Raw genomic sequence first — 25,123 nt, 5'->3', positions numbered from 1 at the left:
CAGAGTAATATATAACTAAAACTATTCTGAACTATGGCGGGTTGTGACGGGCGGCTCGGTTCACTGGGTGCTCACTGGGGTGAACCGCTATACCACGTAGGTGTAAGGCAAAGGACAAAACAATGCATGCAGCCTAGATAAAAACACCTTAGGTGCTCTTTAAACGTCGATTTTCTCGGTTCAACGATTGCTCGTTATAGATAATCAGGCAAAGACGACATTAATAATGCATGGAATTCTGACTAAAGGATTATGCCGATGGAGTAGTTTACCAATGGAATTTATTTATTTTTCACCGACTTCTAAAAAGGAGGTTCTCAATTAGGTTGTATTTTTTTGTTTTTTACCTCGTGACTCCGTCAGTTTTAAATCGAATTGGAAAATTCTATTTTATCTGAAAGAATATGCTTACAGACTGGTCCCATAGAAATTTTATCAAAATCGGTGTAGTAGTTTAGTTTTTAAATCAAAATAACAATTGCAGTCTGTTTTCTTTTGCAGAACACAATTATATTTTTACAAAATACGCCCCATCCAGTACCTGATGCATCCGAAAAAAATGTTTATACTAAATTATTGACTAATAAAAAATACAGTCCTTAGTTAATTAAAACATTCTAAACTAAATTGGTTGATAATCGATTGCTAATTTGACGTATTGTCATTTAACTATTTAGATACTTACCTACGTAGTAATTACCTGGCGACCGAATGAATTTAGGTACTTGCCACATATAAATAAGAGCGTAATAAATACTTAATAATCTTCTCTTTCAGTACCTAATCCATAAAATAACAACACAACCAGTATTTTATGCATGACTACAACATAGTATTGATACGACACGGCGTCTTAGGTAAATTACATTCGTGACTAATGGATAGATACCTAAGTAGCTATCTCCAAGATGAACAAATTCGATCCAATTATGTCTACATTCCTTGTGCTCTATTTGATAAAATACTGGAATGTTTTTATTTCTTTCACAGTTAGTGAAAAATTTGGTCGTCGCCTCGTCGTCGGTACCAACAACAAACGGTCAACGTTTTAATTTCATTTTCAATTTACTGACTGCACCTACTGTATAATTTTGCATCTGTACTGTGTAACTAAATCGCGTATAAAAGTTCTCTTTATTTCTTTTACAGACTAAAGTTATTAAGTCCTCAAATGGGACTTGTTGCCTTTCGAAATGAAAACTTCGTCTTAAATGAGAGTAGAGAGAGATAGCTATTTATTATGGAGTATAACACAAACCCTCGGAAGACCATTTCGACAAGTCATTAATATTTAATTAATAAAACTTGCCGTTGACTTTTATTTGACTGATTTAATTATTAAACAATCAGTAGCAGATCAATCTACTTTCAATGTTACAATTAGGGATAAGGGAGTTTAATAATGTACGAAATGTAAACCCGTCTCAAGTTTATTGTTATGTACAATAGTGTAAATGGCACTAATTAAATATTTAGTATCGGTACCTGTGGATTACTTAATTAATGTATTGAGAATTAAAACAATGTATTATTTATAATCTATGCAGTCGATGGCATAATTAAGTATTTACTTATGTAGCCTGTATAGGTAATATACAAGTGCTATAAAATTTATTAATATTCTTGTAAATATAAAATCACTAGTTAAAAAAGTATCTAGTCTTTTTACATTTGGTACTAACCAATAGTATCTACCGTACATATACAATAATACCTACGTATTATAACAAATTACAATATTGTACAAATCATTTTTTTTTTGTGAATTAATGGCACAATATGTACTTATTTCTTTTTATGTAATAATATAGGTACACAAAAACATTCAGGCACTTCAGAGGTACTGCAAATTTCTCAACTGATAAGTATTAATTAGGCACCTAAATGCTTAGTACCTCTTGAATATAAAACATTTAATTTAATTTCAAACTCCGAATAGACTCGCTTACATTTTTGTGAAAGTGAAACAGCAGTAGATATTTTTCAAACACATAAACTTATTTTATAGGGTCGTAAACGCATCTGCTAATGCTATTTACTTAGAGTATACTTATTCCAATAAAGATTTTTGCTGTATATTTGAGGCGTTATTTATAAACGATAAACATGTTACATAGTACATAGCTAGTACGTATATATATAAAATAGAAAACTATTGATGAAATATATAATTAAAAACCAAAAGTCTAATGACTTACACAATACTCGATTGTTATTCAAAACAGTAATTAATATCATTTTGAATAATAATCGTAAGTTATACGTGTACAATATGTTGACTGAAACATCTGTTTTGTTTTGTAGTTAAGTAATAAAAGTTCACTCGGCTATCACTTTATTCTGCACTTGTTGTTTCGATTGGAAACGATAGCGGTCTCTCCAGCAGTGCACCTGGTTCCGAATACGAGAAACATCAGCTGCGTACGTGCGACAACAGCCTCCGACGTACCGAACACCAAGGTCTAGCCACTGCTGAATGAATACCTCAACCGCCTCGCATTTATCTCGATCTATCCATCTGAAATTTTAACCAAATGTAAACCATATAAACATCTTCATAAAATTTTGCATCAAACGGCTCAACCAATCGTTATGAAATTTGGTATACACATATTATTTAGGATGGAGGACATACTATTATATTACTACTATTATTTATGACGGTTAATCTACTAATCCCAGTTACGCAGATCAAGTTCTAAAAAAGCTAATACTTAATAATAATCTATAGAAATGATATAAAATTTTTAGGAATTTTGTCTGTATGTTTGGGAACAAACATACAGACAAAATTCCTAAAAATGCATCACGCATAAACTACAGCACCAAATTAGATGCAGTTTCGACAGCTGTGTTTCTTAAAGTCTAACATAAAATTTAGTGCATGTCTTATCTAGAAATGATCTATTTAATTGATTTTCCTACTTTCGAAAAGTGTTTCGAAGTATCGTGCAAAAAGCTAGTATTTCATAAAATTATATTTAAGTTTATTATTATTAATAAACTTAAAAATATAGTTTTATTAGAAAATAATATAATATATTGGTCTTTCTTTTGTAGCATAACGTTAAATTTGTTAGGTACCTATCTATAAAGCATATACTATAAAAATACGGTATATAGAAGCAAAGGTAGTAAGATCTACATATTAAGAAAGCAGGATTTCTGAGCACATACAAGTTAATTCAATGGTGGCATTCGTTGTTATCTACGGAAAATTATAATTGTATCGTGATGATAAATCATCTCATACCACGCCGTACAAACTACATTACCTATTTATAAAGTCACCCATAGTCCTTATTTTGTACTTAGTTGTCTTGTAAGGGGCTTATATTTAGAATGCCCTTTGTTTTAGTTGGCTTATCACAAAAGCGTTCCTTTATTTTCATATCTTTAAAGGAAAATGGGTACAAGCAATATTTATAATGTAGATGGCTAGACATTATACAAGGCGAGTAGCAGGTAGGTATGTGTAACAAATGTCTTTAAGTAGGTAGGTAGCTGCTATCTGCAGTGTGAAATGTGTGCCCGTTTGCCCTTATAAAAGTTTTGGTGACTTATCTAACTGCGAAATCTTACCCTATTTGAGGGTTGTATTTTTCGCCAGAATTGGGGTAAACGATAAGTGGAATGGGAGCATGTGGTCGGTCGTCGTTGAAGCCCTTTAGCAGGTTTGCTACATAAGACGGCGCGCAACAGTTCACACCCACAGCTACCAGTTGGTCAGGATTTGACTCCCAGCATTTCTTGGCTACTTTTTGGAAACTCTCTCCGTGAGCTATACTTTGGTTATCCTGAAATAATATATTAACAAATACAGTAAAGGTAAAAATGTTTGTACATAGAAAATGTTTTCGCAAAATTTGGAACATTGCCAATAAACAAGATGGTAGACTAGATATCAAAAAGATGCCAAATGGACGATTTTACAATTTCTATTTGTTACCGCTTGTCCATTGAAATTTCAAATGACGGGAATTTTAAATTTCGCATTTAAAATTCGGCCGATTGTCATTTTTTAATTATGTTGTTATATATGATGAAAACCATGATAAAATATTCAGCTATATTCATTGTTTACCTTGTCTGTGGCGATCGCTAATATTAAACGTATTTGTATAAGCTCGGCGATTTTCTTTTGTCAAGAGGAATGGATCACAGAATTTATAGAAAGTTTTGCGTTTTACCAGCATGCTGAGTAGGCTAAAGCCTAGGGCAGCAGCTTTTAGGGGTTACAAATTTGAGGTAATTTTTTTATAATGATAAAGTTACAATTTCATTGTAAAAAATTATAGCAAAGAGCCGAATCAGGTATCTAAATAAAAGAAAAAAATCCAGAATGATGTTGGTGAACTTTATGTATAGGTACTTGCTATTGTAGATAGGTACTGTTATTTACACCTATTAATCACCTTGTATGTATACCTATTTCTAATATTAATAAGACTAACCTTGCAACTAAATGCTAGCCAAGCTTTCATATTTGGAAATTCACGCAACAGGTCGCAGAGCATCTCCGCTTCTTCTTGACACGGAATTGTCTCCAACGCTAAAAGATCTACTCCAGCTTCGACCAGAGCCTGAATCCGCGGTCGATGCCACTCTCGCATTGTCTGTTAAGCAAATTAAAATATAATTAAAATGCACGAGACTTCGAACTAAGTGTAAAAGATAACTAAAAAGACAACACAATATTTACAACAAAAATATAAACATGAAAATGAGTTACAGTACATTAATATCTTAACCAATCACTATAGTTTAGTATATATGTACTATTTGGGATGTAGAAGAACATATGCTAGTTTTTATCTCGGTCAGTGAACATACGTAAAGTCGCTGTTAAAAGTTAGTAAGAAAAATAAATACACAACTTGCTCCATAAAATTTTCCTAGACCGACCAACTCCTGTAGCTATTTAAATAATTTATCACTGTTTGCACATCTACCAAGATATGTAGATACCTATATATATGTGTATAATTAAGGACAATAAAAGCTCTTTACTTTCCTAGATATTTTTTTATTATGGTATGAAAATGCTGTCCTCGCCTCCGGTATCGATATACACTGACGGGTTACCAGTGAACGATGATAAGTGGAGATGAAGTCAGGTTAGTTACACACTTTTCCATTTTGCATTCGACTTCAAAAAGAGGGAAGTTCTTTATTCTGTTGTATTGTTTTTTATATTTGTTACCTCATAACTCCGGTAGTTCTAAACCAGATTGAAAAATTATTTTTCTTTTGTTTCTGAAAGATTATGTTTACCATTGGTTACACTGAATTTTTTTTTAAATCAGTAAAGTAGTTTAGTTTTTAAATCAAAATAACTGGCTGGACACAATTCTATGAATAATTTCCTGGTCACCATGATCGGTTTCTTAATTTCATCTTCAGCATGAAAATATTTTTTAAAAACTAATAATAAAATACTTAAGTAAGTAATAAACGTAGATGTGTTTCTCGAAGTAATTAAAAATTTCGTTAATTACCAACTCCTAGTAGTTAGGTACTAATAAAATTCTTAAAGTAGAAGCAAAACGAGTTGTTACAACTGAAAATATATAAGATGACATTGTAAGTCCTGGATAGAATTACTAGGTGTTGGATTAGGGCTAGATTTACAAAGACCTCGTTTCTATTTGTTTTGAGTGTATATTGTGTTCGTAGATAGATATCTAGACTAAAATCCAAATAACTGTGTTGTTAATTTCAATATTATAATATTAATATTGTGGTATGAAAATATTAATTCAATATGTCCATAATTTCCACAGGCCTTGGTTTATGTGGTTAACCGTAGGTACGAGTGGCTGAAATCATAAATGTGGTAATGATTTTTAGTTATGAAAAAACTTATTTGTTCTACATATGTTCCTTTATGATGTTGTACAATACACTGCTGAACCATAATATCTTAAGACGGAAAAGGTTATAAATCTTATTCCTATATCCTATAACTTAACATATCAGATTTCGCAAAAAGTGACTAAATCTTGATATAGTTCCAGTGCCACCATCGTGCTGTTATAACTACATATCATCAGAAGGGAACTTTTACAAGTTTGTTTTTACCTATATAAAAATAGATGGACCTCTTTTTTAGCTGTCAAGTTAGTTAAAGCCAGTTAATTCATAATTCTATCTAAAATAAGTGTTATAAGCTACTTTTTTTTACAACACGCCCATGATAACCCACATCACCAAAGGCATTGCAGGTGTGCTGCCGGCCTTTTAAAAAGGAATATTCTCTTTTCTTAATAATAAATAATAATAATAATTTTATTTACTTAAACAAAATTAGCCTGTAATACAATATAATTATGACCGCACACTAGGCAAAGCCTGTCTCGTGAAAGTCAAAGCTAGAAATTTAACAGTTATAGTGCGGCGAACAGGGTTAATTTAAATATGTGACATTGAATGTGAGTTTGGATATGCATAGGTGTTTGTATGGGAGTGTGTGTGTGTGTGTGTGTGTGTATGTGTGCGTGCGTGTGTGTGTGTGTGTGTGTGTGTGCGTGTGTGCGCGTGTGCGTGTGCGTCTGCGTGTGCTTGTGCGTGTGCGTGTGCGTGCGCGTGCGCGTGCGCGTTTAGTGCGTAAACATTTGGGTATGTCTATATATGATAGTCGTAAACTTTTAGTCTTGAAGGTTATGATGTCGTATCGGTTCGAAAATACTGCTGCTGGAAGTTGATTCCAAAGAGTGGTTGTGCGTGGAGGAAAGTGCCTTGAAAAACAGATAATGGACGACCGCCACTCGTCTAGATGGTTGAGGTGAAAATTTAGTTTATGGCGGGTTGTACGGTGGTGAAAATCAGCAGTAGGTACCAATCCGAACAATTTCTCAGAGCACTCCCCATGATAGATTCGGTAGAAGATGCACAGAGATGCAACATCTCTACGCAGTTTCAGTGGGTCGAGTCAGATTGTGAGGCGCTGATCATCAATGTTTCGAGCCACCCAACTTTGAATGCGGTCTAACGGAAGGAGTTGGTACTGTGGTATAGGGCACATATGGACAGGACCATAGATGAAAACAGTATTCCATATAAGACCTGACTTGAGTTTTATACAATTTCAAGCGGTGTTCTGGCATGAAATACTGTCTCACTCCATTGAGCACTTCTAACTTTCTAGAAGTTATCTTAGCCTTTTCCATCAAATGACCACAAAATTGGACGTCGCAAGTTATTTCGACGCCAGCGACCCAATACTTGACTTATTATTAAGGGAAGCGCCCTGAAAGTGAGGAGAAACGACAAACGGCGTCTTTTTTGCGGTGAACGCGCAGTCTTGTGTCTTCTTAGGGTTAAATTGGACAAGATCATATTCGCCCCAGATCGAAACTTGATCGAGTGAAGTTTTGATTTCAGACACAAGTCTGTTCCGGTACTCATCGGTATGTGCCCACAAGATTTTTGCATGACCGATAATGTATCATGTAATAATGCATCTCCTGTGCTGTACTATCTAAGTTGCGCTGCTGTGACTAAATCTGTTGTATCTTACTATCATAGGAGTAACTAAAATAATAAAGAACAGAAGAATATAATATTCATGCTTTTGGTGTCACCGGATATAATCTGCGTTGTTAGACGGACAATTCCAGTTCCACTTAGATGAGTAGGTACTTAAGAACATATAAAGTAAATGTTAAACTAAATAGTTTCAGTCACAAAGCCAATTGTACTCGTACTTTATTACCTTTTGCTTCAAAGTAGTAACTAAATCCACTTCTACAATTCAGTCGAGACGTAATATCAAGGTACCTATGTAAAATAAAACTTTCAACTTTCATTAACTCCGTTCACAACGTCCATTGCACAATTAGGATTTGCTTTAAAAAGTTTAAAAGAAAATGAGACCATTTGTATTCAATTTCTTAGTTATATTTCTTTGAAACTAACAAAGTAGCTGGGGATATTTAAAAAAATAGTAATTAAGTATAGGCACTTTAAATAATTTTCGTAACATTCCCTTTAAATAATTTTTTAAACGATTCATTAAATCCGTATTGCAATTTTAATAGATTTATTATTTAATTTTACAAGGGCCATTAGGTCTCCAGGTACTCTACGATGAAATATTTTCTCACAGTATCGTAAAATACTTTTTTAAATAAACTTTTTTATTTAATTATCTATATAAACGCTCTCAACTAATGAAAAAACACCACATTAATATTTTAATTAACGTAAGCAAATATTTGTTTCTTCGTGCTTATTTTTGATACGCATTTGTTCTAGATTTCGTTAATTAACTGTCCACCCCAGTCACATGCTTTCAGTTAAAAAAAAACGAGAAACGGAGAGGGAGTTTTTCATATTGGCGATGTAAATTTTAATTTGCCGGCAACTTTACGGCCCTCTTTACGATTTAGCTGGCGCTTTCAACCTTTATTAGGCTATGCATTCACGGGCCTTGGGGTTCCGTAAAAATTATAATGAACTTTTTTAAAATCAAATATCAAAGTTAATAAATAAAATGAAAAACTAGTGCACAAAACGAAATATTTATCGAATAGGCGCAGTACATTTCAGATAAAAGTAGATAATGGCACATTGCCCACATTCATAGCCCACATTATTAAACAAGTAACCACGTTTTAAATTAGCTTACAGTTTATTTATACTTACTAGTTTGTTTATAAGTCTACACTGAATACCTAGAGGACCCTAAAATCTCACGGCTGTAATGTACAATAATAAAAATACTCATTTAGAATTTACTGCTTTTAGTCAGAAAGCTACCTTTAACATAATAGAATCGATTTGATGAAGCGAATACTTCTAAAAGCACTCGATGACGTAGAAATAGAACTAATTAGGCGGGAGTCAGGTTCATTTATTATTAAACCACTAAGTAAATATTAGGTAGGTAGATAAAATTTGCCAACGGTACTGGAGTCAAATCTTTCTTTAGACTTTTTCTATAGCTGATACTAAAATCCTCTCAATTTGTAGATTGTTGGAATGCCTATGTCATTTCATTATCGGTGCACAATGGAATCAAATTCAATACGAGATTCTAAAAAATAAAAAGTAGGTTATAAGCAGCAATTGAATAATTTTCTATGAATGTAGGCATCTTTTAATAAGTCTATATGGTAATTTAGTTATATTGCGTACATTCACATACATGAATTAGGATAAATAGTCGCTAATAATTTAGGATATTGTGTAACTGTTCAGTAATTTTCAATAAAATCTAGTCTGCAGATTTTTTCATGGGTTATGGTTCACATTGATGAAAGGGGTACTCGAATGATATATATCATTAGCTCGCAGCCGTTGGGCATTTAGAAAATATGTAAGTTATCATGGATATGAAATGGATAGAGGATGAATTTATGGTTGAAAGTGAAGTATAGATGAATGGGTTGGAGGTGTGCGGATATATAGATGGATTTGATACTAGAGGATAGATTCATAGCTGGTTCGTTGAGTTAGAACAAATACCAAAATTGTCACGAAAACGATGAGATCAGACTGAGTGACCTTGCTGGCCTAGGAATAATTATCAGCATTATTGCTCCTAATCAATTGAAATGATTGAAACCAAAATGATTTCAGTCGACAGCTATTCTATTCTGTAATATACTTATAAGAAAAGTGTAAATATGAACAAATATGAGAAAGTAATCCTAAAATATAGTGCAGTTAGATTAAATTAAGACGTGAGTTATAACAGAATTAGACAGGTTTAAGATAACTATGCAAGAAAAAGTTACAACATTATTTTTAAGCAACGAAATAATGCTACAAAAATGTTTCTTAAATGCCTTTACACGTTTACACTAAAATAGTGGTTAAGTTGTCCTTATGAGGCTTCGCTAGCTTTGTCTATCTCTAACATAATGGTTGACACCACAAAGGGGAACGGCAACAGTTTAATTTTATTACAATTTGAGTAGAATAAGGCAACAAAACAAAGTCTGAATAGTAAACTTTATAAAATGTGTTAAATGCTTTACGTACTATTCGGTAAACTTGTTATCTTTATATGTCACAAATTAGTGAACGAAATATAAAACTTTTCCATCTATAAATGTATAAAAATAAAAAGAATTCACTTTCTTTTCTAATGATTTTAACTTTAGACCTATACTTTAATGAGACAGCTTTAATTTCTTACCTCTATGGATGTTGTGTCTGCATAACTGCCATCGTATTCAGAACCATCGTGAAGGTGTGCCCCAAAAGGTCCAATTGATCCCACCACCAACGGTACCTGACCTAAATAATGCCTGAGTATTATTACGGCCAATATTAAGAGATAAGTATTACACAATGTGCCGAAACCAAATAATAGAAAAGATGCGACTTGACGTGATAAAGAGAAAATGAAGAATGAAAGGTAGATAAATCATAGATTAGTAATCATTATCAGAGATCAAGTTTGGATTCTTTGTAAATTATCACTAGGAACTATATAGAACCGTGCCTGTATTTATCCAATTTTTGTGTCCTACCGTCGCAAGTGGCAACTACCTGTTAGCCCATCTGATTAAAAATAAACAAATAGACATAAACAAACTGTAGATATCGCGAAATATACTGTGTCACTCATAGCATATTTTGTTGTCAAAAGTTATACTGCTTCTTATTCTTAACCTTAAAATCTTCAGGCAGAAATGCATTAGTATTTTATCCCGGCGAAGTACACAAAACTATGAGGATCATATCGGCCCATATTTGTTATCTGTACCTACGAGGTCACCAATCTCAAAAATATATTCCTCATTGGTTTTATCGGTCCTTGAGCTATAGATATTTCCGGCTTATCGGTATTTCAGACACTTATCTTTCAAGCTATCATTGCGACTCGAGGTCTAATAAGAATTTCTATATATACATATATAAATTAATTCTACCTATTACAGTAGAGTCCATATAACAACTATGAGCTATCAGCAAATGTCGATGCAAAAATGAGAAAGGACATATTACGTTAGTTTGAACTCGTGGAATAAATATTGGAAAAAGATATATCCTTGTATACAATGCTAAAGTGGAAGGAGACAGGTTTCGGAGGAGACTAAGATTGACATACCATGATTAGATAGGTACATAATTTACTCTTTAAAAGAAAGATCATCAGAATCAATAATGCATGCGTGAGACTTGTAAAGAAAGCTGTGGAGACAAAAAATCCTTAAGGGTACCAATAATATCACTATGACAATTGCAATAAACAATTTATCTTCTACTAGTCAATGTGTGGTGATAAAGACAACCAAGTAAATACACCTACTCATTATTATTATAATCAAACACATATTTGCACGTCACATTACTAGGTAAAATAAATACTTAAGTATATTTTTTTCAATTGCTAGCACAATTCAGAATCTGGTAAGTAGATTCACAAAAATACACCTTTTAAAAATGATCGAATAACGTTCAAAAAGAAAATAGAAGTATATATAAACTTCTATTAAGGATTGGATCGAAGGGATTTTATTATTTACACACAACTTCATTTTTATTTTCTAATCCACTCGTACTATATTTTCACTCTATCTAGAGAAATAACTTTAAAACCCCTGCAGAGTGTAATTAATGCGTGCTTGCACCCGACCCTTGGGATGCGGACCCAACAATCTTTTGTTTACAGGGGAATGTAAACATTCTTTACATTTTGTATAGCTATTACAGTAATAAATTGTCCACTGACTGGATATGGATATATAGAAAGTAGTGTTGAAAAAAATTCTTAGTATGTACATAATGTAATGTCTTATATATCGACAATTACATAAATTGCGTTGATTTTAAACTTCATTGTGCAATGCAATAATAGTTAAATAACAGATAATGTTTACATTTGATTAACAAAAATATTGATACTGACCATTCTGTATGTAGTCTTGATATTCCTCCAAGTAAAGTGTGCGCGCACGTTTAGCAAGCTCAGCACCTCGTATTATAAGCTCATAGCTCTGTTGTTGAGTAAGCCCAAGGTGCTCCATAAAACCCTCAACCGACGCTTGATACGTATTTGTTATTATCAAGTCGGCGCCCGCTGCAAAATATCAATTTAATTCCTTGTAACGCTAGCCACATTAATCATTTCAAAGAGAGGTAATGAAAACGAATTAATTCTAAGATTAATGCCTTAAAATACTGAGCCGTTGCCTCTATTCGTTTTCTGTCAACTTTAATTAAATATATTATGTACTATTCTGAAAGTTTATATTAGGAAACTAACTCGATAAATATGCCGAACTTCTACGTAGTTACTACTATTATTAAGTGTGAGCAGGGTGCGGCTAAGAGGCGTAAACAATTAGTGTTATTAAAACTTAGTAAGTAACGTGACCCAGAGTGGCTCAACAATAAGGAACCGAGTAGTTCGGTAAAAGGAATCGTTGTCGAAGAAAATAATTATGTAATAAATAGAAGACGGGCGTACGGCCTGCGAATGGAAACGTATTAGACAGACAAGGTGATTAATGACAACGGCGGCTTTGTGTATCCGGGCTCCCGACTCTCACGACGCCGAACGACGCCCTACTATTAGGTACCTACTCTCCGGTGCTTGCGACTACGATGCCCTGTTGTATGCAAATGTGAGGTAGTTAGGAGGCACCGAGTAAATAATAGTATTGCTTGGAAACTTGCTACCGCTTCAATCATATTATTTGCAGCAAAGTTTTTGAATATATTTTAATATTTATAGATATATTAATATACCTAGATAAGTTCGCCATAAATAAAAACGAATATTTACACAATTTGAACTTTAGTTATTCTAAACATACAAACTCTTTTGAAAATACTATTTATCTGAATTTTACTCGGTTTGTATGTTATCCATGTAATAATACTTCCTTAAAAATGCCAACGTCACAAGGTCACAGCAATCCCACAAAACGAGCAACAATTTTTTATATTTTTTTTTCATATCGTGTCTCGTTTATGAAGAAGCAAAGCAAGGCAGTAGGTTTTTTCCTCAAGGGAGTTATTTGCTTGCAGACACTTTTCAGCTTTTCCTTATGAAAAGAAACGGTCCGTTTTGTGGCGAAGAAAAGCGCTTTCAGAGGACGATGACACGAGACGAGGTCGCACTCCCGCTGTCAGATGCAAGAAAATGACGGACTAAAAGCGACCTAACGTGTAATCCGTCAAAACATGCATGTACGATTTATATAGATACGTACGAGTAGGTAAGAGCTATGTACATTAAGTGAACTCGCTTGTGTCGTTACGCATTCGTTTGCGGTTTCCACTGAACGTAGGTGTCTTGAAATTCATTCAAACTTTGACTTTGGTATGGGGAACAAAGCAATTACTTTGCAGTTCAAAGGGGTTAGTTGTGCGTGACGTTTGTAAACAACCACTATTCATCAGATATGTAGCAGCAAATATGTAGGATTGAACTAGCTATATCCATGATCTTATGTTGTTTAGAACTTCGTGATGAAAGCATCTAATTACAATTTAAAGTTTTAGATATATCTATAATTTTAGTAAAAATTTAATCTGGAAGTATAGGTAATTTTTTTTGTAAACTTCAAAACGTAAACCTGTCTTTTTGAAGACTCTTTTTTTATCGTGAATATCTTCGCTAAATCTCAAAACTTCTCTAGGTATATCTTCTCAAAAATCAAAACTTGTGTGTGTGTACATATGTTTGTGTGAGTGTGTGTATGTGAATATGATAATAGGCACATGGATAGAGAATAATAATTATCTTGTATTGCTAGTAACACACAGAATTTTTTTCTTAATCCATGTGCGCAAAGCTTCGTCTTTCATTTAGTTACATTTATAGAAATAAATAAATACATTCAAAATTTATAAGTAAATGATTGGAAAATTTTCTTTTGAAACGACAAAATAGATACGTTACATTACATTTTAAAATATATTTATGTTAGGTTTTATCTCGAAGATACTGTCGTTTACTGTGGTCGATGAAGTGTATTATTTATTTAACCGCTAGAATAAAGATAATGTGAGTCGAGAACAAGAAAAAAAGTCTATATAGGTGCGATGGAAGTATTCTCATAAAAAGTTACTGTATAGACATACTATAAATACCCACCAACTAATAGAAACAATATAGACGGTTTGCAAACTACTTTCTATCAGCAATCTTGCAATTGATCGGGTTTATTTCTGTTTGTTTACAAAATATTGAGTCGTTTGTGTATGTGTGTATGTGTGCACATAAGTGCATGCGTGCGTGCGTGCATGCGTGCGAACATGCATGCGTGCGTGCGTGCATGTGTTTGTGTTGACGTTGCAAAGCAAAATGTACCTACTTGTCTTTATGTATCTTAATTTAATTACAATTCTTCTAAATTAATTGTATTAATATAAGGAATGCAAGTTTGACTCATAGGTAGCTACATGTTCAAGCTTACCTGTGTAGCAGACGTATCGTTATATTATACTTATACAGGTATGCATGCATGCAGATAGGTAACACATATCATATTAGTAACCTATATGTTGATAAATGTGTATCAACTCGTTATTAGTAATGTACATCAATGCTAAAAATATTAATCTACTCGCTTGGAACTAGATTACAATACACAATATACAGTGCTTAGCGACAGTAGGCGAGATAAAATAAATTAAGTGATAACATGTATTCAGTCATAATAAAGTAGTATAATATAAGTTTTGTATTTTTCCATAATAGCATTACTTGCTTCTTGCTTTCGCTATATTTTTGTATCACTTCAATTTGAATAAAAGGTCTAAAAGCAGTCTTTTGCTGATTTGAAAATTGTGTTTTCCTGTTAAAGTAACCGTGGCCTATTTCTTGCTTAATTTCCCCTTGGGTTCCTTACTGTCGTGAAAGAGAAGTAGTACCTACCTAAACATAATATTGACGCAAAGTACAAGACCTTTGTAGCGATATAATCCAGTATAAAGTTTAATAGTTTTAACTCTTAGAAACATAAACATACTCGATATGTTTGTTCAAAATTGTGTTTACCCATATTCTCGTAAACTCAGTATACAATAAACGACTTCCACTCAGGTACTTGTTTGTTTGTTGCTGTATATAAATATTACCCATTAATGAACTAACAGACTTATAAAATTTGACTAATAATGGCCACCGGTTGAATCTAATATTCTGAGAAAATTAATTAATAGATTGGTAATGATCTTATTAACATTATACGTATGTAATAACAAATAGTTGATTAGGGATCATATGTAAACATCAATATGTTACAGTATACCTCTCAGCACTTGTTTTTTTTACTACTATCTATCAGCTCTGTGACATTAGTTATTAGTGGAAACTTTATTGGTTCTTAAGTATTTATTTTGTATTACTTTTATGATAATTGTACTATTTGTTTTCCAATAAAATAAGATTTTATAGTCATATTTATGGAAATAGAAAGTCATTCTGGTATAAGAATGGCAACCTTCTGTGTAAAGACCTTCTAGGTCGAAGGCGAATGCTCGTAATTAAAGTATTTGTCAATCAATGGCGCTTAACGAGTTAGAAGAATTTTAATTATATTATGCCCAAAAACATACTTTCTGAATTTATATATAAAGTAATTTTTACCTAATTCACGCAAACAAAACTGTATTTCTTCTATCTCATATTATATAATGTATAAAAAAATATACTAATGTTAGAGTTTTTATGCCTTATCTATTATATATCTTATTATATAGAGTAATACAGAAATATGTGTGTTGTTGTATTTCGACATGTGTGATATACATATTTATATTATTTCGTATTATCTTTATGTGGAGCAACAATAAATAAATAAATAAATTATTATGATGTTGATCTAAATTTCTGAAGGATATGATAGCTAGTGCAATATCTAATAAAAGGAGCATGATATCTGTACAAAGAGAATTCCATAGAACTGCTATGCTGTTAGTAGGCTATGAGTGTATGCATTATGAAATAGCAATAGAATAATGTCATTGAGCAAACTAAGAAATAAAAAATGCACCTCCTTATTAATGACGAATAATAGCGACATAGCTATTTAATTTAAATGGGTAATGTAAAAATTTTAAGTAAGAAATCTCAATTTTTATCCATGCTTAAAATGTATAGAGACATCATGTTTTTTTAAATAAAATAATTGATATCTGACTTCATAATTATAATATTAAATCTTACTTCTAAAATTAGGTTTTCTTGTAGATAATTTCGATCATGATGAATGAAAGTACAACAATATAGTTTATTTTTAATATATATGTATATTTTAGAAAAATCACTACATTATCATTACTATAATGTAAAATACAAATCATATTTATTTGTATGATTTGATTTTAATCGAACATTCAATCGTAAGTTGGTTAGTTGCAAGAATACCAGTAGAGCATGGGTATATAAATATAAAACGCAAATGGAAACTTAGATCACTATTTTTCAAATAATTCTTATACGAACTACATTATTCAATGTCCTCTACCCAAAGGTTGTCTGGAAGAGATTGCTTAGCGATAAGGCCGCTTTTTGTATCACTTCTCATTAATATTTACTGTATTTATTATTTTTTTACTTGGTGCAATAAAGTGTAAAATAAATTATTTTTATACTTAAAATGACAAACAAACTAACGGTCCACCTGACGGAAAATTGCTGCCGTCGCCTATAGACATGAACAGGACTTTATATATCACAAAAAACATAGTGATGAGTTGTTATTTTTTAAGACTGTGATATTATCTCTCCGTACTTTGTAATTTTACTGCCATAATCCACTCTTTAAAGCGAAACCCATGTATGCATATATTATTGCTTCACGGCAGTAACACGGGTGGGATAGTGGTACCCCAGCAAACAACTTTTGTACTTATATTTATTTTGTATATTGTCGTATTTAAAAGTGTAAAGAATTACCTCTAAGAAAATCGAGATGTGTATTAATGACCTCCTCTGGATGTGTGTGAAGGAATCGGGCGCTCCAGAGTGGGTCTCCGTCTATAACGTGACCTACGTGGCAAGACAGCTGAGTGGAAAACCCGCCGTCCAGCACCACGATACGCGGGGCGTCTACGCCCTCGCCGTTTGTCGGAGTCATCATCTACTCCGCAAACTGTAACCAAAAAATTTATAATTATGTAACATTTGCCTTCAAGAATATTGGTTTTTAAACGTTAGATTGATTGCAGACTGTCTTTGTAAACAAGGTAAAATGGAATAGGTATCCTTTCCATTTTGTTTTTATATAGGTATAATTTATACGTATATTGTTCGTCAAAATACCTAAATATGATTTCAATTGTAATAATATTGATATGGTACAAAATTATAGTAAACAGTATCTAGTATATAGCGTAACGTATTACACAAAAATATACCTACAGCGGAATGTTAACCTCTTATATATACAACGTGCATCAAAAACGAATCAATTTTTTGTCAAATTTGATAATTAGCTAACTCGTTTTTTTTAATGGATGTTGATGTCGAAAGTAATTACGCATAAAAAGTACCTTGATGTATTATTTAATAAATAAAATGAATGTTTATGTATTAATAAGATGCAGAAATTATTATATAGTTAGAAAGGAATCACTCATAACTATTTATCACGCAAAATTGTATAAAATAGTTGACATGTTTTTCTCGAAACATTTTTATAGAGACACTATCCATATATACTAAGATTATATCATGAGAATATGTAGGTATAGTTACAATAATATAACTATGTAATACTTATAATGTAAATTTAGTAATGATAATTTACACAATTTTTTCTTAAATGCGAAATTTTCTAAGCTGTTTTATATCAAAGTTTTTCATATTTACATACTGCAGTTTAAAAATGAACTACGTAATTTTCAATAAACATATTTCAGTAGTTGTCTATTAAAATTGTCCTTCTGATTTTTATACCATTAGCAATAATATATATATTAAACGAGGGTTGATGACCTATGCGAAGTCTTTAAATAATAAGTATGGGTTTGCTTTAATAATAACGTTATTTCCGGTAACTGCAGTCTGCAACTCGATAAAATGTTAGGTTTATTCGTAGATAAAAAGTACATAATGTTTTGTGCATATTGTAATATTAGAATTCAAATGTTTATAGGCGACGGTTACCACTTTCCATCAGGTGAGCCGTCAGCTTGTTTGCCATTCTAAGTTGTATAAAACAAATAAAAAAAAATTGTTACAAAAATTTCTTACATGCCTATATTTGTAAGTATTACGAAGAATTTTATATTAAAAATTATAAATTTTAGGCTACGATGTATGGTGGCTTCATTATTAGTCAATACAATACGTTTATTTGCTTATTATAGACGAACATGCAGATAGACAGTTGTTGCTATAGTCATATAACAATAGGTATTCATATACTTATTACCTATATGATAATTATAAAATAATCATTAACATAGTAATTATCTGGATTTATCAATATAAAATTGTATGGTTTGAAAAATTACATTAAACATATATAGAATAATTAAGCAGTTAGTTCATGACACAATTACAATATCATTAGATGCGATAATTTAAGAATGAAATGTGAATATATATTTTTAATATATTTTCTTCAGTCTAATTTATTAGCATGCAATATTTTATATAAATTTTAATAAAAAAAATATTTCTATATCCTTCAATCTAACAAACTCTGCTAAATTAACAGGAGATGGTTTAATGGTTATCTAGGCACTTATTTTAGTGTTCCTTTAATACTAGTAGTTTAAGGTTGTTCTTTATATTTTCTTTTATTAATAAGATTGTTGTTTACAAGTATACACACCTCAAGATCTATACAAAATATTATAGAAAACCGTTTAATTTCTTCCATGAGTGGCATTGCCTTGATAATAGTTTATGTAATAATACTAATTATTTATCAAATATATTTGGACATTAAGTATTATTTTACACGTTGTGATATGACACTACCGATAAACATGTATGTTAAAACTGTTTAATATGTAGTATACGTATAATATATAACACATAACAAATTATCAAAAAATTGTTAAGAATATTTAACTAGTAGAAAATGGTTAACTAATAAAAAACTAGCATTAATTAATTTTAACTACCCTTTGTTTGATCATGAATAGATTTAATAAGCATCTTAATAATAATATAATGTACAAAGACTACTGTATAAAATTTTATATTATCATATAATAATAAAACATTTTAAAATATTTCTAGTAATCTTATATGCATGTAAGTAAAATTGTTTATGTGTAGGTACCTGCATACACATATTGAAATAGATATATGTATACTATAAAATTTTCAGTACCTAACTAGATTTATTGACCGTATTTTAATATATACCTATTTTAACCTACTAGATACTTCGATTTTAGACTTGCTTATTACTTACGCAGTTGAATAGTTTTATTTTTATTTTCTACATTTAGGCAAATCAATCATATGATTTGTGTTTATCATGTGGTTTGCGTATAGAAAAAAAAAATATTTCGACCGACAAAAATTAGTAACTTCAAGGATATTATTTAATAAATTTTCGTGATTAAAAAAGCTAACCCCGAGTAACGGAAAAAGACGAAGCAAAAGCAGAAGAAGGACAAGGAGTAGGAAAATTATTTATCTGTGTTGCCATATCTCGTTAGCTTTCATGTCGCGTCTGTCTCTATCTCTGTGTTACCTATGTTCCTTGAGAAAAGTCAGTCAGTTTTATGAATACTATAGATAATTTTAGATTTGATATGTATATTCCGTTACACGCCGTATAATATTTATATGGTGGGCTGCAGTAGTTACTTACCATCAGGTGAGCCGCATGCTCGTTTGCTCTGTGCAATAAACTGTACCTTTATATTTATTTATAATTTTGTAAAACTTTTATTACGAGCTATCATAAACATCTATCAATTAGCTTTATTTATTATATTATATTATAAGTTTAGTTACTGACTCATTATCAACACACGAGACTGGAGATGCTTGATCCCTTATGTTGATTTTTACTTCTTGTTTCTAAGTCACTGAATAGTTACAAGTCATATACATGCATTTTTATAAGCGATGCATGCACCTATTTAATCCTTTACACACAACAAATTGTGTGTAAAATGAATTTTACACATCGTACAATGTAAATAAATTTAATAAAAAAAAAAGGTTAAAAATATTTGCACCAGGACTCTAAAAAAATACAATAAATGAATCCCTTAACTTTCTGTATTCATAGACTATAGTCCATAACTGGGATACTTGATTACGTAATATTTGATGAATCGTACATACATATCAGATAATAACTACCGTATTGACTTGTAATTTTACAACTTTTTCTAAACTTATTAGTTTTATTTATATAGCTCCTTTCACAAACAAAATACAAAATCCATCAGTGCCCTAATAAAAATTTTATAACTTAATTTGTCGACGTAATATAGGAAAAGAAACAATTTGTCAAAACATTTCCGCAAATCTGATAATCCTACTTTGCATTTCACCTTGTCAGAAAAATCTTAAAAAGATTTATGGAACATGGAAGGGTCTGCTAAGTAACAAGTGCTGATTTTAAAATCCGATTAGCAAAATAAACCAAAATGGGTGAAATGCTCATTCATTAATTCGCATTAGACATGTGTTCGCAATATTTTCTATAAATATTTACTAATTAATTTTCAGATACACATCTACTTACATATGCCTTTCAGCAATTCTATTAGTAAAAAAGAATGTGTATTCTTTAGATTAGTAATTACTATTTCACAAAACTTTATTGTATTTTCTTATTGTTAGAATTTTCAAATTGATTTTACGACAAGTCACATAATTATATTATTAATTAAATACTTTAAATAAATAAACAGAAAAAAGTTACATAAAAATACAAAATTTTGAAATTAATAAATACATAATTTTGTAATGAAGACTTTTTAGTTTTTGTACCTATAATAAAAATGTAAACAAAAAGCTATTTATTTGTTTCGATCTCATAGTTTCTGATTTTAGTAAAAAATATATATACAAATTATTATATATACAAATACCTAATGTACTTAGTAGCCTAACCAATTCTAATATTACATTTGTAGGTATCATTATTATATTTTTACATTGCTTTTGGTAATAATAATATATGAAATGTACAAAATTATAATAAAATTGAGAAATATATCAGAATATTATGTGTTAGTACCTGCACACAGAACCGACGGCGGTTAATTTCCGGAAAACATATCGATGGTCGAGATGTGTGTGGTTACAACCCTTTAGACGATGCTGTTGGATACTGTTTACATATATGTATAGCGGAAATTTTATGGACTTACTATGTTTTTATTCCCGACATTTGTTTCGACTTCATCCGTAAGTCTTCTTCAGGAGGAGTATGGAGCTTTGCATCACAGCGTTTCATCTCATACGACGTCCAAGAAGTCGAAACAAACATAGTAAGTCCATAAAATTCCTGTTATATATAAGTTTTAAAAATAATATAGGCACTACTTAGTTGCAACTAACCGTGACGTTACTGAAATTTGTGCTCAGATATACATTTCAAACTAATTATAGTCGATTAACGGAGTTTTACATATAAGGTTTGAACGTACAAAACATAACAAATTAATAAATGTATGTATTCTATTGTATGGTATTGTATAAATAAATCTATTTTTCATAAAATTTAAATTACATGCTTCATATAAACTTTTATTTTTTACCTTTATCTTTTACGTAGTAGTATAAATATAATTTTATATTGTACCTATATGTATGTACCACATATTTACTTATTTATCCGTTACAATTAGATATGTTATATTCAAAGCAATGTTTATATGATTTATGCAACAATGTTACAGAAGTGTAAATTATATCTAGGTATTTTTATTACACGTGAACTGTAGGTATATTATTGTTCCAGATAAGCACTAAATATGTTAGATAGGTATCTATTGTTGATATATGTACCTAGTTAGTATGGAAATGTCTAAGGACTTCATTAAAAGCACTAGAAAATAATATTGTTGGTAAATGATAAATCTGTCAACTGTCCTATCAAAGACGAAAGGGAGGTCATATATTTTAACCTAACAGCGGTTTATCTTTTACAATTATATAAACAATACCTAGCTTTTTATCTTAAAATTAAAATGCTGTAGGTACCTATCGAATATTGTCCAAATATTAATAACATATTTTTGTGTAAGTTTTTTTATACTTTCTATAGATTTTTGGCACATGCTAGCATAAATGCTAATCAAATAAATTTGATAATCTAATTAAAAACTTTGTGCACTGCAAGTCGAGCCCTTGTCGAGAAGTTATAAAATTATTTTGGAATTACATAAAATGTGAAAGACATTCTAATTAAACATAAATCACTACACGAAAAACTTGGGGCTTGCAGTGAAAGCGGTTGAGACATTTTGCAGCCGAAGAAATATCGTTTTCGACAACAATATTTTAAGCGTCTCGACATTCACCTGAGCTCGAGGGCGGCGAAATGAGTTATTGTGAACTCTGATGCGCATTACATTCCTACTAATACATCGTACTATGTATAAAACAACACGTGTACTTATTTATAGAAATAGTATATTTGTATAATTACCTATCTATATATAAGCATGTGGATATAAATATATAAAAAAATTTATATCACGCAATTAATTATCATATTTAACATCATGAAAGTTTTGAAATTGTTGATGGATAATACAATAAATTGATCCTCTTGTGAAATTTATATAATAAATAATAATTTATAAAAGAACAATATAAGTGTATAAATACATAATAATTACAATAGTATTTAAATGCTTATTTCTTAGTTGTGCAATTAATTTACATATGATTTAAGTACACATTGTTCGTTTTACTTAAGGACCTTCAAAATAATTCAAATTGATATGCGTACTTGGTTTCTTCAAAATCTTATTTCGGATTTTATCAGATTTTAACTTGAACAAATTGACGTAGGTTCTTAATCATTAATTTAGGTTTGAAATCTTATTACATTGTATATCCATGTGCCAATATATTTAAATGTAAAACAAAGAAGCCAGGCTGCCCACTCCAGTGTCTCTAAAACTATATACGTTTGTTATAGGCACTGAGCAATTCAAGATAGATACAGGTCTCTTATTAATATAATAAAATTGTGACTAAACGACGCCTGTACATGGGATATATTAAAAAAAAATAGGCCGATATGACAGGTCTTAATAAGACCAATAGATGTCAAAAATATAATTTCTGAAATTTTTACTGTCAGTCTGTACGTTTGTTTCGACATTACAAAGTTTTCACAGTTGTATACCCAAAGTTCTAACTTAAAATCTGGTGTAAGTTTATACGCCATCTAGAAGAGGTATATTTAATTGGTTTTGCTATTTCTGAAATCCATGCGTACGGAGTAGCGAACAAAAACCTAGTATTAAATATATACTTGCTTTTACTGACACAATTTATAAATCTTCTTACCTTATTAAGACTGAACCGAATTTAAATATTATTATTATTTCTTGACCTAGAGAGGTAATTGATGATGATGATGCTTACTGACCGATTTCGGTCACGGCAACCGTTACTAATAATAATTCAACTCCGTTACTATTCAGTTATACAGAGGGGCTACTAGATTAGTTGTTATACGCTTAAATTGTGTTCGAATGTGGCTTATGTAAAACCATAGATAATTTATCTACAATAAGTATAAAGATATATAAAAAATTATGATAACTGTCATTGAACTGATTACAAAAATATATTATATCCCCACGTTTGCCGAGTCGTTTATGGGGTATGAGCAGTAGCAGCTGATTGCGAATGGTCTTTATCATAGCTGATATATATTTCACACTTTCATTTTCTTTCCCAATACAGCGTAAGTACAATAGCGTAACATGCATGGCACGTCGGGTCCAAAGGCAACTTATTTCAATCCTCATCTATATAATTTTAATGGGTTCATTGACATTCTGACATTAATATTTTTACAGTTCATTGTCTGTCTTTGTTGACTTCTTGAAGGAACTTCATTATACTAATTTCTATTGTAAAGTATGATATTTTGCTATATGTTCCTCTATAATCAATATTTAATTGTTGAATATTATATTTTTAATTTTTACATAAGCGACTGGTTTCTAAAGCTGTACATCATCAAAATGTATGTATATCAATGTTTAGAAATCTCCTATTTGCTGTACCCAACAGGGTTCATAATTGAAATGTAATTTACTAAGTATATTATGGAATACAATAAGAAATAAATAAATTCTTAACGTTAAATTTTTTAAAAAAAAAATTGAATTTGAGTTGAAATACACAATTTTTTATAATAAATCTGACGATGATGTGTTAATACCTGTCACTTATCTAAATAGGTAATAAGTATAAATTCAACACTAAATAGGCACTATGCAAATTATCTTATTTATTACGTTACAATTACTAAAAAAATAAACATTTAAGAATACATTTTTTTAATATATAGGTACTATACATTTATCATACGTTAGAGGAATGCAAATATTGTCATAAAATATCTATAATATTATTACAATTGGTATCGTGTATTAACATTAAATTAAGAAAATATTTTTGGATGTTTACGTGGGCTGCCGAAGGTTATTTTTGTTCACACCGGTTTTGTACGATCATGTATATACTTATTCCGAGACCTATGCTGGTTAATATTACAATTTGGCTTCTTGTTATTCAATTGATACGACAAGCAATAGCTAATAAATCATAATACATGTGGAAGCAAAATTATTATAATGTGACCTACCTATCCAGCTCTTAACCAGTTTCAATCTACAGTACACACTAGTGAATTTAAAATATTGCAAATTATAACTTACATTAGGTACTTTTCCGTGAACACACAATTTTAATAAATATTTTATTTTAGCTTATATATAAAACTATTTGGTCGATGTTTAGGTGTCGATCAACAAAAACGACGCGCAAACAAGCACTATCGCGAACACGAGTGTATCGGCACTCGCACCGTGGCGCCGCACACAATGTTACTGACGATTATTTTAGTAGAAAAAAAAAACATGAAACATATTTTTCCGCAATAATTTAAAATATTATTCTTTTTTGCGCAACTTCCAATAAGCGTACCAGATAAACAACCTATTTGACGATTAGATGAACACTGAATATTAAACG

The 25,123-nt window shown here is 30.9% G+C and overlaps 1 protein-coding gene across 1 annotated transcript; it reads right to left on the bottom strand.

Moving 5' to 3' along the window:
• Window positions 1-1,414: 1,414 nt before the first annotated feature.
• Window positions 1,415-25,095, bottom strand: LOC113517092 (homocysteine S-methyltransferase-like). Its single transcript, XM_026901649.3, has 7 exons — window positions 24,808-25,095; window positions 16,868-17,063; window positions 11,864-12,034; window positions 10,145-10,245; window positions 4,455-4,616; window positions 3,583-3,797; window positions 1,415-2,518 (listed from the first exon to the last, which is right to left on the bottom strand). Exons 2-7 carry the CDS (start codon window positions 17,049-17,051, stop codon window positions 2,320-2,322), a joined length of 1,032 nt encoding a protein of 343 aa, XP_026757450.1. The 5' UTR covers window positions 17,052-17,063; window positions 24,808-25,095; the 3' UTR covers window positions 1,415-2,319.
• Between the last annotated feature and the right edge of the window lie 28 nt (window positions 25,096-25,123).

Source organism: Galleria mellonella, unplaced genomic scaffold (assembly GCF_026898425.1).
Source record: "Galleria mellonella isolate WM207_F2 unplaced genomic scaffold, CSIRO_AGI_GalMel_v1 utg588, whole genome shotgun sequence".
Taxonomy (NCBI): domain Eukaryota; kingdom Metazoa; phylum Arthropoda; class Insecta; order Lepidoptera; family Pyralidae; genus Galleria; species Galleria mellonella.
This window is presented reverse-complemented; position numbering and strand designations above follow the sequence as displayed.

Coding starts and splice junctions, on each gene's coding strand:
- LOC113517092 (XM_026901649.3), bottom strand. CDS start 17,051: ATGATGACTCCGACAAACGGCGAGGGCGTAGACGCCCCGCGTATCGTG. Junction 12,035..16,867: donor ACATCTCGATTTTCTTAGAG/GTAATTCTTTAC, acceptor GATATTTTGCAG/CGGGCGCCGACTTGATAATA. Junction 10,246..11,863: donor TCAAGACTACATACAGAATG/GTCAGTATCAAT, acceptor GGCATTATTTAG/GTCAGGTACCGTTGGTGGTG.